The sequence below is a fragment of the Antechinus flavipes genome, chromosome 3 (genome assembly GCF_016432865.1).
Source record: "Antechinus flavipes isolate AdamAnt ecotype Samford, QLD, Australia chromosome 3, AdamAnt_v2, whole genome shotgun sequence".
Classification (NCBI taxonomy): domain Eukaryota; kingdom Metazoa; phylum Chordata; class Mammalia; order Dasyuromorphia; family Dasyuridae; genus Antechinus; species Antechinus flavipes.
The window spans coordinates 339,483,258-339,500,285 of NC_067400.1; the positions used below are offsets into that span (position 1 = coordinate 339,483,258).

Consider the following 17,028-nt stretch of genomic DNA (forward strand, 5'->3'; position numbering starts at 1 on the left):
CAGTGCATAACTCAGTGCCTGTCACATAATAAATATTAATAAACATTAGCTATTATTAGTTATAAATGTTTATTCATTGACAGATATTTATAAAATAGTGTGGTTCAAAAGAGTCTAAAGCACAGTGCCATGTAATAATATCAGAGATAGGACGAATCATCTAGTCAAATTCATTAATTTTATAGATGAAGAGACTGAGGTTAGAGAAATAATTTGTCCAAGATCTTATATAGTTATCTCTTCCGTGTCACAGGTTAGGGGTATGGTACCCTGATCTAGGAAATCTTCATAAAATGTTTTGTCCCTCTCTTTGTTACAGAGAAGCCTAATTTTTCTTTTTCTTTTATGGGTATGTTGACAGTACTTTGTTAATTAAGTTAATATTTAAAATTAATTAAATAATTAAATTAACACTAAATTTAGTTAATAAAATAAATTAAAATTTGAGTTAAATGTTTGGTCATAGTCTACATGTAGGTCAAAGCTGTGTCATCTGCTGGATCTTCATTTGCAGCTTCCACAAAATTCCTCCAAACTCTCATTTACAGACTGTAATTATGACAAAAGAGAGCCTAGAATATAGCTCACTTGACTCCAAACCTAGTGGTTTTTTTTTTATTGAATTATCTTCTGGGCTCTAATCCCAGTTTTGACACAATTATTTGTGACAGTTTGCCTTTATTTTCTCATCTGGAAAATGGGGATAATAACACTTGCTGTATTTGTTTTTTTGTTTTGTTTTAAAATTTCTCTTTTTATTCTTTACTTGGTTGGGTGGCACAGTGTATATAGATTTCTAGACTTAGAGGCAGGAAGAAAGACTTGATTTTAGATCCTACTTTGGACATTTACTTAGCGGAATGATCCTGGTCAAGTCACTTAATCTCTTCTTCTCTATTCCAAGAATGGAGTGGGAGGCAGCCATAGCCCCCACATGGCTATACCTCATTTAAAAAGTTTTATGAGTATACTCTGTTGGGGAGGAATACACTCTGATGTAGTGTGTTTATCATTTATACATATCAGTTACAATAATATTATTGATTCTTTTTGTTGTTGTTGTTGTTGTTTATGAAAAAAACATTTTATTTAGTAGAACAAAACTTCACCTTAGTCTCTTTTAAAATAAAGTTTTAAAATTTACAAAAATAAATATATTAAAATAATTCATGATAATCCTGTTTAGTGATCTTCTAGTAGTGAGATAAAATTGACTCTTAAACTTGAAACATTTACTGAGCAGGCAAAAAAAAAAAAAAAGAATAATGATATTACCATTTACTCCATGTAAGGCAAAATCAAGTATATTAAAATGTAACAGTTCACTCATAAACACTTTTTCACCAATAGAAAGAGCCTATTGAGAGAAGAGTGGATATAAGAAGACACATGAAAAATCCCCAGAAGCTCCCATGGTGTTGATGGTGATAGGGCAGAGAAGCAGGAAATACTTACAGTTTTTTTTCCCCCTCAGTTCTCAGTTCATCTGCTCTTCTCTTTATTTTTGCTCCACTTATTCTGTCTTCTGTGCTTCTTTTTTTATGCCTATTTCTTCTCTTGCCTTTTCTTTTCAAATGGAATTTACCCACTGGCTTCTGCTTTCTGGCTTCTAAGGACTCACATTAAGGTCTCTTCATAAGTAATGACTTATTTCTAACTTAGGTTGAAAAACCCAACATCTATATTACTATCAAGTATAATGCAAGTAGTTATTATTACAATTCCTCTGTAGTTTCCAAACACATCTCCAGAATATCCCAAGAAATTCAGACTAGCTGCTTGAAAACTATGCACTGAAGTCATCTTTACCTCACTCAGTTCTTGTCTCTTGAGCTACTTTCAAATACATTCAGTATTTTTATCTGAGAGAATGCTTTTGTTCAAGTTTTCACAGTTGTTTGGGTTTCTTCAATCTGCTATTTTATGCGATTTCTTATATCAATGTCCTTTTTTTGCCCCTTTCATCAAATCAAATATCCAAAAGCCTTACCTTATAACTGTATACATTTTTCTGGATCTGCTTTCTTCACTGTCTTTATATCAGTTCATAAAGTCCTCTCCAGTTCTTCTGAATCTATTTCTTTTACCAAACTTGAATTTGACAGCAATATAACATCAAGAATACTAACCTAGCACGAGCTAGGTGTCAAAGTGGATAGAGCACCAGCCCTGAAATCAGGAGGACCTGAATTCAAATCTCATCTCAGGCACTTAACACTTCTTAGCTGTGTGACTTCAGGCAAGTCACTTAACCCCAATTGCACTCGGCAAAAAAAGTCCCTGGAAAAATCTTACTGAGACGATTGATTTAAGGTATTTGCTCAATAACTTCTATTCATAAAGAAACCAAAGGGATACATTATTTTTTTAGCTAGTGAGTATAAAATCTTGAATGTATATGTTACTCCTTCTATTGTGTGAAGAGAAAGTTTTTACTTTGAAAATCTGCCTTGTGATTTCTTCCTGTTTAAGTTAAGGTGTGTGTGTGAGGGGGAAGAAAGTATACTACTTCTATCCATTAAAAGTATTTCAAATATCTAATGCCTCCCAGGCGCCTTATTTTGAAACAGAGGGAGATATTTCTATGGCTTTCTGACAACACTGCAATAATTGAAAGGAAATTGAATCAGTGTTAAGGATTTTCATGAGCAGTTGGCATCCTATTGTATTAGTAATTACTTTTGGAGTTCCAGCTGCCAATGGCAATTGTTCAAACACTGAATGAAAGGTTCATTTTTTTTTTTTCAGAATGACAAGTGACTCCACTAATCTCTTCCAATTAAAAAAATGCATTTAAATCGAGCCTTCCTAATATTCTCCCCCCACACTCTTGCTTCTAACTATCCTCTGGACAGGTTAAAGAATATTACCTTTCATGGAAATATTTTGAGGCTTAGGTAAACTTTGAATTTCTTTTCTCAGGGTGTTAGTTGCCCCAGTACAGGGGAAACTGGCCAGTTTTCTACTTTTAACTAGGGAGAAGTTAAGTTGTGGCTGTTTCTTGGTCTCCTCATTTTGTCCTTCTTGGGTCTGGACCTACCAATCTCTTTCATGCTCCCTGTTCTGAGTGCCTTTTTTTTTTTTTTTTTTTTTTTAAGGCAAAGTCCTTCTTCTTAGGCTCCTTTGGTTCTCCCCTTCTGGCTGCTGCATGGAACAGCTTAGGTCCCATAGAGTTCTATCTGACCCGAGTATGGCACCTTCTTACAGCCATCCTGATGGACTTTCAAGCCTTGTGTCTTTGTGGCTACACCATCAAATGCCCCTTTTGGCATCTCTGAAAACTTGCAGTTAAATGACCCATTCCTAGATTAAATCAACCTTGAGACAGACTTGCTTTTCATTCTCCTGCTCCAGATTGAATAACATCCTGGCTAGGGAGTTCCACCAGTTTTCCCCTCCCCACTTCTTTCCTTTTTGCAACTAACTTTGCCTTCCTTCACAGATTGGTGCCAGTGCCCTTTGGAGACCCTTTGTGTAATGTGAGCCTCAGTCCGAGAGTGGAGGAGGGGTGGGGGAAGAGGTGGTGGAAAGGGTAGGTTACTGGTTAAAACCCCTGTTCAGTTTGCTGCAAGCAGAGCCAGGGCTCTGAAGGCTGGAATGTGAAGCATGTGCCTTTTCTTGAGTTCCCGATTCCATCCCTAGCTCTTCCAGATTGGAGGACAGAAGTCTACAAGCCCGCCTCTTTTTGGTTTGTTGAGGGTTGTACTTGACACAAATGGTTTGAAGAGCTTGGTTTATTCCACGAAGGAATGTGAAGGTATTGTCCAGTGCAGCAGCCAGCAAGAGAATAGCATCGAGCAGATGGAGTTCTGTCTGGTATACCTCTAGAATTTCTTTTTGGGTTAGGGCTAATTCATCCTAATTCATTTTGTGTTTCTGATGCTCTGGACTAGTTTCACTTCAAGACTTACTGGATTGAATTACCACTCAATGCTAAAAGGCTCAGAATGAAATTCATCTAATTGAAGATGGACCTTTTTCAGATTGATTCTTAAAATGTATTGACCCAGGCAGAGTGACTCTTTGGATGGATGCTCATGGAAATTGTTTTGGAGGTCAGTAGGAGAGGCTGACCTTTATTTCAGAGGAAGTGCCCTGCTTTTAGAACAGTAGGACAGGACTGTACAGCTTTGGGGGCAGCCTTCTGTCTTTTCTGTCAGAACATTGCCAAAAAAAAAAAAAAAAAAAGTCCATCGAACCTCCTAACCGGAAAAGTGAGTCACTTGGTCTTTGGCCCTCTCAGAGCCCATTTCCAATTGGCCTTCCCTATACAACTTGCACAGTGGTGTGGGGTCACCATGGCTGGTATGAGACTCCGAGATCTGGCATCCTCTGAGCTATACCGACGCCGGCAGGATCGGCAGAGCAGCACTGGCTTGTCCCTGAATGGTGGGGCAGAAACAGTCGGGATACTTGGGTAGGTCTCTTGAGATGAAGGGGCTGGTATTACTGGAATGTTTCCTAAGGCATACTTGACATCTTCTGAGGCGGGCTTTTGTCTCCAGACAGTCTGACTGGGCTCAAGGTGATATAATCTTTTCTGGTAAGTGTGTAAAAGAGACTGGGATGGAGACTTTTAGCTTATTACAATAACAGGAAAACAACAATAATGAAACTTTGCTACTTTGAAACATCTCCCATATTCTCCAGATTCAGTGTTATCCCTGTCAAATACAGGGCACATTATTTCAAAAAGAGAAAAAACTTGTAAGGACTAAGAGTAGATGCAATTTTTTTTAAATTTAAGATTTTAAATTCATTTGAGCTTGATGTTATCTATGGTTAACATTCCCAATCAGAGCCTGTTGCTGATTTGATCTTGCTAGACAAGGTTCTCTTCACCCTTTAGTAGTTTTGGACAATGAAGGAAAATATTCTATTGAACTTGAGATGCACCCCCAAAAAAAGGAAGGAGAGAAATCAAAGGGAAATAATCAAATCATTCGGTCTTAGATTTGGCCTGCCTATTGTTGAATGGTTTGGGTTTTGTTTAAAGTGCCTTATACTTTAAAAAAAATTGGTTAATATTTTGTTAGTTTAAAAATAAAACATTGATGTTGCTTCCCACTGACTCCCCAGTTCCCTCATATCTTTCCTTGCAACAGGAAGAACTGTTAGCCTCTCATCCATACCTAAAGGCTATATCCTCTGTGGCTCTGGTTTCCTCTTCTATGCCAGGGAACAAGAGGAGTGCTTCATTCTCAGTCCTTTGTAGTGACGTTTGCTTATTGCATTGATTAGAGTTCTGAGATTTTCAGTGCTGTTTCCCTTTATATTATTATGGTCATCCTGTAAATTGTTTTCCCAGTTCTGCTTACGGCACTGTCACTTCTTTCAAGTCTTCCCAAATTTTTCTGAATTCTTCAGTTGTCATTTCTTAAAGAGTATTAATATTCCATTATGTTCCTATCCCCCAAATTGCTTGTTGCCATTAATTGTTTTATATAACAAGCATGACCCTAACTAAAAATTCAACGCCTTTAAATTACTACCACAGTTAACCCTTTGGAGGTAAGAGGGTCTAAAGTTCTTCATCCTGTGAGCTAGCATTCATTAAGAGGTCCCGGAAGTTCCATTTGTAGGATATTATAGCTACAGATGAGCTGGCAGGAAGCCTGCACTTTGACTTTTTAGACCCAAGGCTGAGTGTTGTATTGTTGGCCATAGGGGGAAAAAATTGCTTTGTGATAGTCAGTGAACAAACATTTTATCAAACACTTTACATGCAAGACACTCTGCTGGGTAATTCCTGTATCTGAGAGATACAGAAAGCTAAAAAGATGTGATCCATGTTCTCACCACCTAGTTAGGGAGATAAGACAGACATAAAATAACTAAAAATAGAATCAAAGTGTGTTAGAACTGGAAGGAAGCTTAGAATTTATCTAATTCAACATTCTCACTTTATAGATGAGGAAACTGAGGCTCAAACAAAGGAACTAGCCCCAAATCTCATTGTTAATGGCAGACTCTGGAGTAAAACCTGAGTTTCTGTATTTTATCTCACAAAAGAATATATTTTGTGTCAAACAGCAAGAATTTCCAGGAAGGAAAAGCTCTCTGGGGGCTTTGGTGACTTCAGAGAGGAGCTGGGGCTTGATCTGGGCTTTGGAGGAAGAGTAGGATTTAGATAAGAAGAGAAGAAAGGGGTGATGGAGGATACAGAATGTTCTAAACTGAGAAGATGGGGGAAGCAGAACCAAGGAGCTAGAAACATGGATTTTGTATGTTTAGGGATAGTGAGTAGATCATAGATGTTTGGAAATGGGAGTAAAGCCATCTGCCTGGAACGAGTGTTTGAATAAAGGAATAATGGAAATCAGGGTTATAAAGATAGGATTATTCAATTTAGCTCATTTTAATACTATCCAGAAAGTATTTATGAAATGCCTAAGATATGCAAAACTCTATATTGTGTTGGATGAAAAATAGTCTCCCTTTCCCATTCCACCCACCAAGGAAGGATCTTGTTTTCTAATAGGAAATGGAGTACAGCATTTGCATGGATAAGTAAATGTATGATAATTTAAGGAGCCAGCACTGATAACTAGTGTTAGGTGGAGAGAAGCATAAATGCCAAGATTTCTAGAGTGGGAGGAGAAGAGAAAATGGATTTTAGGTGTGAGGTTGGGGGAAAGGGGGAGTCATACCAATTTGGGGAGATAGCATATAGGTCAGGTTGACTGGAAGGTAGAGTGTAATGTGAAATAAATGTAGAATAGAATCAGATTAGGAAAGGCTTTAAACATTTGGAGGAGGATTAAAAACATTTTTTAAGAAATTTTTTTTATCCCAAAAACAACAAGGAATAATCAAAGAAACTTCTTGAGCAAGGGAATCTCAATTTGGATTAGATTAAATCTAGAGCTGGAGCATTAGTAATCATTTAGCCATTGGAACACAGGATGGATAGAAGATCCTGAGTTAGAAGTTAGGTTATTATTGTTCATTTTGGTTGTGTCCAACTCTTTGTGACCCCACTGGGAGTTTTTTAGGCAAGAATACTGAAGTGGTTTGCCATTTTACAGATGAGGAAATTGACCAAAGCAGTTAAGTGATTTACCCATAGTTAGTAGAGATGTCTGAAGCCAGGTTTGACCCATTGAGCCCCTTATCTGCCCAGACCCGCTGACAGATTCAATATTGGGGGACAAGTTTAAGAGGTCAAGGATAGTTAAGTTTTCCCCCCATAGCAAAAATAGGGAGTATCAAAGGGTGAGCTCATCAGAAAAGGAGATGGTGAGTTCTATTTTAAATATATTGAGTTTTGACATTGTCGTGAAAATGTCTTAACAGGCCACTAGAAATAGGAGACAAATTAAAGAAAGGGGACAGACCTGGAGACATAGATATAGGATTCTTATAAACTGAGTAATTTTGGATTGTTAAAGTTATTGATGATAAACAAATTTAAAGCTCATGCTTAAAATATAACTACTTACAAAGCAAATTAGATTTATTGGAATATCTTAGCAATTAAGGGAGACTTGGATTAGACTTCCTGACTATAAGAATTATTAGGTACTTAAGAGTTTATTGAGATGGACTCTGTGGAATAATTTTCTCCAATGTTCTCTAATGGACATATATAGTCATACAACTTGGGGTCCCTATTGGGGTGCAAAGAACTTATATTTAACTGTATTTCATATATTGAAATTTTTTTTGGTTCTTTTATTTTTTATAGCCCTATGTATTTTATGTTATACATTTAAAAATATTATTCAGAGAAGGGCCCATTTTGCCAGAGGGGTCCATTACATAGAAAAGCTTAAGAACTGCTGATCTAATAATTAGATACAATCCATCAGAAAAGATATATGTATTTTTAATATCTCCTTCTTTCTAGTGTATGGTTAGAGGTGTGGATTCTAAGTTGGTCAAGACTTATCATTTTATTAATGTTAGGAACTCAAAGTGAGGAAACTCTCTCTACCAGCTCAGCACAGAGGGCAACTGTTATTCAACTTGAGGTGGGGCAGATAAAGAGACTTGTCCAGGATCATATATCTAGTGTCTATGAGAGGCAAGGCCTGAACACAGCTCTTCTGTCTCTCTACTCTCTTCCCCACTACCCCATCTTTCAAAAAAAAACTAAAAAACAAAACAAAACCTCAAACAAACATTTACAAAGCTTAAATTTTTTTCTTAAAGACCTAAAGTTTCAGCAAAACTTTTCTGAGCAGGGCAGCTATTTGGTACAGTGGATAGAGCACCAGCTGTGAAGTCAGGAGGATCTAACTTAAAATCTGGCCTCAGACACTTAATATTTCTTAGCTGTGTGACCCTGGGCAAGTCACTCAACCATCATTGCTTTAGCAAAAAAACAAAACAAAAAACTTTTCTGATCAAAGAACAGGTGTTATTCTTCAAAAAAGTTATATAATTTCAGAGGGAAGAGAGATAGAAGGAGATGAATTAGTATTTTTATAGATAAATTTATCAAAGAGATCATTTTATCTATACATCTCATTGTTTTATGTTGTTCATTTGTTTTAATCGTATGTGACTCATCATGACCACATCTGTGTTTTGGTTTTTTTTGGACAAAGATACTGGAGGGGTTTGCCAATTTCCTATTTCAGTTCATTTTACATATTAGGAAACTGAGGCAAATAGGGTTGTGTGGTTTTGCCCAGAATCACAAAGCTAGTGTCTGAGGCCACATTTGAACTTAGGTCCGCTGTGTGAACTATCTGCCCAAATTTCATTAGGATGATAGAATTGTAGAAATTCTACCAAAAATATGAATTTTATGCTTATGACATCCCCTATAAGGCTTCCCTGCCTTTTTTCAAGTCCAAAAGAAGACTTTACCTTCTCAAAGAAGCCTTTCCTAATTCTTCTTAAGGCTAATGCCTTCCCTCTATAATTTATCCTTTATATAACTTATTTGCACATGGTTGTTTGCGTATTATCTGCCTCCTTTGAGATGAGGGGCAGGGCATCTTTTTTTTTTTTTTTTTTTCCCCCTTCCTTTGTATCTTCAGTATTTAGCTCAGTGCCTGGTACATAGTAACTTAATAAATGCTTAGTGAGTGGTTCACTAATTAGTTAGGAAATTCTTCTTTGTGTTGAATTTGCTTTTCTGTGACTTGTATCCTTTTTCCTGGCTCTGCCCTCTGTATTGAAGCACAATGTACCCAGTTTATCTTTCATATACAGCTCTTCAGCTATTTGAAGAAAACAATCATCCTCCCATAATAATGCTTACTTACACAATACTTTCAGGTTTATAAAGTACTTTCCATACAGCAATCCATTAAGAGAAGTATTATATTGTTTTCTTCCATATGTTTCTATGGTAACATTAACAATAGTCTTTTAAATCACCAAATAACATCTCTAATTCATATTTATGAATTAATATAAAGAAGAACCAACCATAGTTATTCCACGTTTGAATAGAAAACTTGTTTACAGTATTATACTATTAGTGTAATTGCTTTTTAAAAACTTATTATTGTCGTTTAATCATTTTTTCAGTTGGGTCTGCCTCTTTTGGGGTTTTCTAGGCAAAGATTCTAAAGTGGTTTGCCATTTCCTTCTTCAGTTCATTTTACAGATGAGGAAACTGAGGCACACAGGTTTTCCAGGGCCACACAGCTCATAAGTTCCTGAGGGGCTTCATATGAATTCAGGTCTTCCTGACTCCAAGCCTGATACATTCACTACTGCAACATTTTTCTAAAAACTACTTGTTAGCAAATGGGGCATGAGTTACCCCAACAATCAATAATAAAAACTTGTACTTATATTGCACTCTAAGGTTTACAACCCTTTTTCCAAACAACCTTGTGAAGAGGTAGTGTGCATGTTGTCATTCCTGTTCTATAGGTGGGAACACAGCTACCCAGAAGCTAAGGGATTGGTCCAGGTGACACAGAGCACAGATGTTCTGGTTACAAGTGCTCCTCTCATTTTTATAGTCAATTTTTGATTAACCATGCAAATAGGATGGGAAGATAGAGATACTGAATTTAGTTATTCTCAGATTGATTTCCCAACTGGCACTGGCACTTGTGGACTGAGTGCCCAGAGGACAGCTGACTCCTGCTTGTCTCTGGGATCTGTGGCCCTGAGAGGCTAGGTTTCTAGTACTTTGAGTTACTGCTGGGCTTTCCATTAACAATCAAAAATTGACTTTTTTTTTTTTTTTTTGCCAGGATATTTGCTAAGGTGTTATTGAAAGAATAGTAAACTCTGGGGTGCCATCTCCCACACATACACAGGATCGGTGAGAGAGAGTGGACACAGAGGCAATTACACTGTATTCTAATTGATTAAAGATTTATTGACCTCTTTTTAGGCAAATTCTTTAAGACTAGATACTAAATTAATTGATTCATTTAAAGTACTTGGGCTTTCTGTGATTGTGTTAATTGGTGTTATGGTAGTTCCTTCTGTCTTCCCTTCTCATATCCTTACAAAATATTCATATTTAATCTCAGAATACAGATTAAGTCACATTTCTATATGAAAAGTTGCAGAAACATTAGAAAACAGTTCTGATCATTTCTTCTTCCATTTGGCCTAGGGACTGTTTCTGTTGATCATGGCAACATACTAAAGAACCTTTGCTGATGTGTCCCAATCCAATGACCTAATTTGTAGTTGGAATAATTCTGCCTCATATCAGAGATGGAAATACTCTAGTGTCTCTGACAGCCTCTCTAAAACATAACTTCATACTCCTTGGTAGGATAGTAAACTACTACAATCCATGAATGTGCAAATCCTTTGAGTGCAGGATTTTTGCTTTTGAAATCCTGGCTATTAGCACAGTGCTCTGTACACAGAAAACACTTAATAACTTCTTGTTGATTGATTGAACCATAGACACACTTAATTCCTATCCCTCTTGCTTCCCAAAACCTTCCCTCACCTCCACACCCATAACTTTATTTTTCTGGGACAAGTGAGTATGCCAGAAGAACTTGGCTTGCAAGTCCATTTTATTTCCCTGCTAGTTTGATGCAATCAGAGGGTGAGCAACCCGTACATACACACAAAATTATTGTAAATGTCAGTAGCACTGTGAACCTTAATTGACAATGTTGGCATTTTAGAGAGTTGAGGTGGGTAGAGGGGAGTGTTATGTTCCTCCCACAACTTGGTGGTTTGGCTAGTCTGCCTCTCAGACGTGCCCTTGGCTCTATCTTGCTTGTTGTCCACTTTGGAATGGGGGCAGAGAAAGGGGAGTGGCATTTTTCTCCTTGGGGGATAATCAGGCAGACATTGCATTCTCTGTTCCCTCGTGGAATGTGTGAAGGAGGGGGAGGACTTGGAATTTTCATTCTTCCACTCTTGTTCCCTTCACATACTGCTGATGGCTACTGTAAAGCCAAGCTAGAAAGGAGCTGATGGCTACTGTAAAGCCAAGCTAGAAAGGAGCATTTGGGGACCCTTAGACTACAGTTCTCTCTGTGAGTCCCTTGTGCTTTGATAAGCCCCTTTGATTTATCTTTCTGACATGTTTCCCCTGGTTCAGAATCTTCCCAGGCCCTGTTCCACATATTTTGGTGATAACACATAGAAGGTCCAGTGTCATGGGAGGGAGGCTATGATGAATGAACAGCTCTATTCATGTTGCAATCAGTGGAAGGATGTTTGAGCCTGAGGGGCTTTTAACTCCCTGGTGGTTATTTATTTTAAAATTTCAGTTATATCATTAAATTTCATATGAGAATTATGTGTAACTGGAAGGGAAGGGTCTTTTAGTGAAAAGTCCTGGTCCTTTGCCCCTCTCTCCCCACTTTGTATGACAATCTTGCTTTATCCATATGGTTAATGTAACTCAGATAATGTTGTTAAGTCATTTTTCAGTTGTGTCCAATATTCTGGGATCCCATTTGGGATTTTCTTGGCAGTGATGTTGGAGTGGTTTGCCATTTCCTTCTGCTTATTTGATGGATGAAGGACTGAGGCAAACAGAAGGGTCATGCCCAGGGTCACACAGCTAGTAAGTGTCTGAGGCCATATTTGAACTCATGAAGATGAATCTTTCTTGTTTTAATCCCAGAGCTCTATCCACTGCACCATTCTACCATTCCAGCTGTCCATTCTTCCAGTTTAAAAAAGAATTAATAAATTGAGTTTCACTGAAATGAAGAATGTGTGCAGAAAATTAAAGTCAAATAAAGTTAGGGAGGTAGATGAGAAAAATATTATGCAGGACCTTAAATGCTAGATTAGAGAGTATTGTAAAGCCAAACTAGAAAGGAGCATTTGGGGACCCCTAGACTTTTTCCCATATGTAATAAAATCATAGAAGGCATTTGAAAAGCTGAGCGATAGTGGAACCCTACTTTAGGTTAATAGTTAGCTGGAAGACTTGTTAACATCGATAATAGTTTATAACTAAGCCCTATCCTTACAAGTAAGGCAAGAATAGAGGTAACAAGCAGTTAATCAATTAACAGATATTTGTCACATACCCATTATGGACACGGCCCTGTTCAAGTGGCTTTGTAGTATGTAACAAAGTAACAGATATAATATACAGGCTTTAAGGTGCCCAATTGAAGGATACCAAATTAACACAGCATTTCAGTGCTAAATTGTGACTTAAGGAAAGGCTCTGAACCTGTGATTTTCTTGATGTACAAGATATCAGAGTGCAGTTTATTAACTTAAAACTGCAGTAAGATTTTTGGTTCCCTTTCTCAGCAAATGATAGTCTTAGAGAGTTGCCTAAAACAGTGGTGTCAATATAAATTAATGCAGGATGCATGTTGACTTAGAAAACCACAAATTCACATTATTTGTGTTCTGTTGTGTTTTTATTGGCTACTCTAAGTTGTATGTTAAAGACTCTAAATGTCACAGGAATTTACAGAAAAGAAAGCTCCCTGTAGGCTAATGTGATTAGAGACCACTTCATGAATGTGGAGGGATCTGAACTAGGCCTTGAAAGATGGAGAACCATGTAGCATGGGGAGATGGGAAAAGCAATAATAATAAAGTCTGGGCTCTTGGGCAGAGAATGGTGTGTTGAAAGGCTGTATTTGGGCTCTGGGAATGACATTATGTCATCAGCTCAGGGGTCACTGAATTAGGAAATTCAGATTTCAGAGTTAGAGGATTTCCTGTTTATTTCTGATTTGTCTGAGGTACAGGAAAAAACCAAAACCCTCAAACCCCAAATGCATCTTGCCCATTGCTAAATTGGTAGTTAATATCAACACAATTTTCCTTCTCTGTTGGTCACTTGTTTTTCCATTTGACAGCCAATGGGAAAAGGAAGTAATGTTATTTTTAAAAATGTAACCACATTTGTAACTTTCTTGGCTTTTTCTTGAACTCATCTAAAGTGCCATTTCTTCCCTGGGCCTGTCATTATCCTTCCATTGAAATTACTTACTATTTCCTTTGTCTGCCTTTTGTTTTTACCAGTGTACATATTTCTTCTCAATAAAATAGAATTTAAACAGGACAAGGAATGTATTGTTTTTCTCTTTGGATCTCCAATAATCTACGTGTATACCTGGCACACAGCAGGTGCCTAATAAGTACTTGTTGAATGAATGTCAGAGACAAAATTCTGACCTGGAAAGAGGGGCTAATCTGATGTGGAATTCCTATTTTTATTTTTAATTGTTAGCAATAATAGCTAACAATTACATATTGCTTTAAGATTTACAAAGTGATGTCATTTGTATCATCTCATTTGATCCTCGCAATAGCCTGTATAGGTGCAATTACATTTTACAAATGAGGAAACTGAGGCTGAGTGCTGAAGTGACCAGGGTCACCCAGCTAATAAATATCAGAATAGGCCATAAATTCAGGAGTTCCTGACTCCAAGTCCCATTTTTATGTTCCTTCTGCTAAGTTGTTTCTTTAAAGATAGTATGGCCTCTAGGCTCAGTTTCAGGTTTTGGACCTGATTGGGACTGAGCTATATCTGTAAAATAGTGGGGCCACAAATGCTGTTATATGAGGTTCCTAGTGTCTGTGGTCCCAAATAAGTAATAACACACAGAGAAATTCTGAGACTGAGGACATTTTCTCTTCCTAGCTCTAGGCCTGGATTACAGAAAAAAATTCTTAACAGAAAGAATGAGAGAGCTGTTGCTCTAAACTTTGCTCCCTTTACCCCTCTAGCATGTTATCATTTTTGGATGTCATCCAGAACCTGACTGATTTTTTCCCCATTTATTCAGTAACATGTCTGATGCCCTGGCAAATGCCACATGCCAGCGCTGTCAGGCTCGTTTTGATCCATCTGAAAGGATTGTGAATAGCAACGGGGAGCTGTATCATGAAAATTGTTTCGTCTGCGCCCAGTGCTTCCGGCAGTTCCCAGATGGACTCTTCTATGAGGTGAGGATGGTTTGCTATGGTGCCCTGGCCTATGGCTGGGCCTTTACCCTGCATGCTCCTTCGGGGGGATGGACTGCTGCTGTTCTAACCTTCCGCTGCCCCATGCTGCTTTGTTCTTAGTCTCTCACTTCTTCTCACTGGCTGCTGGATCTGCTCTGCTCTTTTTTTCTCTGAATAGCCTTGTTTCTAACTTCCAAAGCATCTGAGACTTCCCCCTTTGGCAATCAGTTTTTTTTTTTAAATTTTTATTTTGCCATCATAGAAAAACCAGGTAGCTGAAGTTCTGAGATAGAAGAGTATTATTGTGTGGAGAGTAAGGTGAACACTTACTACCTCTGTGTTCTTAGTGGAGTAACATTCTTTATACTTACAAATAATTTGTTTTAAATTGTAAGGAAGTGAAACAGGAAAAAAAGAAACATTTTTTAAATGTAAGGAGGTGTAACCAAAAGGGATTGCTAAGGTTTCCTCCAAGTCTGAAACTCAATTCTAATTGTGCCTTTTACCCCGTAGGTAGTGCCACAGAGCACAGCACTCGGAACTTTCTACCATTTGCTTCCACTCTTCCTTTCTAGACTCATCTCTTGTCCATCCTATTACGCAGACAAACTGGACAACTCTGTTACCCCAAATTCTACACATTCCTTCTACTTACCACCATGGCTATGATGTCTGGCCCTCACATTACTGCCATATTTTATCAGTTCAGTCTTTCTTGTTCAATCAGTTCAATTGTTTCCAATTCTTTGGGACTCCATTTGGGGTTTTCTTGGCTACTTGTTAGCTGGGTTACCCTGGTCACTTCAGCACTCAGCCTCAGTTTCCTCATTTGTAAAATGTAATAGCACCTATACAGGTGATTGGTTTGCGATTTCCTTCTCTAGTTCATATTACAGATGAGGAAACTGAGGCAAGCAGGGTTCAATGACTTGCTAAGTGTCACCCAGGTATGAGACTGAGACTTTGAACTCAGAAAGGAGCTTTCCTAACTCCGGGCCCAGCTCTCTACCATTGTGTCACCTCGCTGCCCCTGCAGCCCCTACTCAAATTCTACCTTCTTTCCTTTCTCTCCCTTCCTCTTAGATACCTTTTTTCTTAGACCTCACCTTGCATTTTGATTCACACCTCTCTAATGTGTTTATGTAATACTACATATTCATTTTCTCCCTTTATATTTTATTCCTTTTAGACCATAAATGGCTTCATGACAGGGATTAGGTCTTCTATCTTTTCCAGGGTCAGCATGATGTTAAGTGCTTAAGGAAGAATAGGTGCCCAGTAATCATTATCTGTTTGTTCCATAGAATAATTACTCTGATATTTGCCACAACTTGCCTTCTATTTGTTAAAGGGCTGAAATGACCCTCACTGGCTTTATCCGTTTGCTTTCTCTTATCCTTTTTCTGTTCCTCCCATTTCTGGTTCCTTCCTTGTGTTTCTTCCTTTTTGATTGAGTGATCTCCAATGCTGCCTGTTTAAGGCTTATGTGCAAAATCTGGGGTTTTGAGGAGAAATACGATGGAAATATGTTCTGTGATAAATGAATCAAAAAATAAAGGTACCCCAGAATCTCTTACCCCTTCTGTGTATCTCTTACAGTACGAAGGTCGAAAATATTGTGAACATGACTTCCAAATGCTATTTGCACCTTGCTGTGGGACGTGTGGTAAGTAATGAGGATGAGATAGCAAAGGGCAAGGGGTTTGGTTTTAGAGGAAAGAGAGATGTTTGAGCAGGTGTTATTTGAGGGATGTGGGGCAGGGAACCTGAAGAATCACCCCCATTGTTTGTTATGGTGCCTGACATTTAGTTATGGGAAAATTACTCATTTACTCCTTGTAAAAAATAGATGCTCTCTTCTCTCCAACCCCACTTCCTTTTCTGAGTCTGCTGGCAGCGTCTTGTTTAGTCATATCTGAATCTTCATGACTCTGGACCATCACATGCCAATTCTGTCCATGGGATTCTCTTGGCAAAGATATTGGAGTCGTTTGCTATTTCCTTCTTCAGTGAATTCAGGTTAAGTGACTTGTCCAGGGTTACACAGCTATTATGCATTTAAGGCTGGATTTAAATTCAGGTCTTCCTGATTCTAGGCCCAGTACTCTATCCACTGAACCATCCAGGTGCCTCTCCTCAAAACATAAACCCTTATCTTATTATCAGCTGAGAACAGATCTCTGAGGAAATGTGAATTAGGATAATTATTTGCAGTTCTGTAGAAGCCAAGAGGGGAAAGGTGAGGCTATTATGATCCTGACTGGACAGATGGCAGAGTCCCAGAGTTGGATGAAGGGCCAACTTTGAGAGAAAATGAAAATGTAATCCAGAGATGGCATACCCATACACGAAACACAGTTATTTTCTTGGCACTTGCTTTAGAAAGTAGATTTATTTTCCCTGTTGGAGGTTATTTTTTATCTCCTGGAATAGTACATTGGAACAAATCTGACAAACCACAAAGAAAATATAGGAAGAGTGAAGTTGTTAAGTAGTAGTGAATGCATTTCTTTTCTTACTCAAATATGATTTTTTTTATTTTCTAGGAGAATTCATTATTGGCCGTGTCATCAAAGCAATGAACAACAATTGGCATCCAGAATGCTTTCGTTGTGAATTGTGTGATGTGGTTCTTGCCGACCTGGGCTTTGTGAAGAATGCTGGGAGGTGAGAAGGAGCTGAGGTCTACTTGGGCAATGGAAG

At 38.0% G+C, this 17,028-nt stretch overlaps 1 protein-coding gene across 4 annotated transcripts in view; it reads left to right on the forward strand.

The window, feature by feature from the left end:
• LIMS2 (LIM zinc finger domain containing 2) overlaps positions 1–17,028 on the forward strand; it is an 82,126-nt gene that overhangs the window by 29,374 nt on the left and 35,724 nt on the right. For 3 of the 4 annotated variants that reach the window (XM_051985687.1, XM_051985686.1, XM_051985684.1), the window contains exons 2-4: positions 14,166–14,325; positions 15,925–15,991; positions 16,872–16,992. In XM_051985687.1, the coding sequence (XP_051841647.1) occupies positions 14,170–14,325; positions 15,925–15,991; positions 16,872–16,992 (344 nt within the window). In that variant the 5' untranslated portion in view covers positions 14,166–14,169. Of the gene's footprint in view, positions 1–3,771; positions 4,418–14,165; positions 14,326–15,924; positions 15,992–16,871; positions 16,993–17,028 lie in introns of those variants that run through there. The other variant, XM_051985685.1, reaches the window with a different exon arrangement.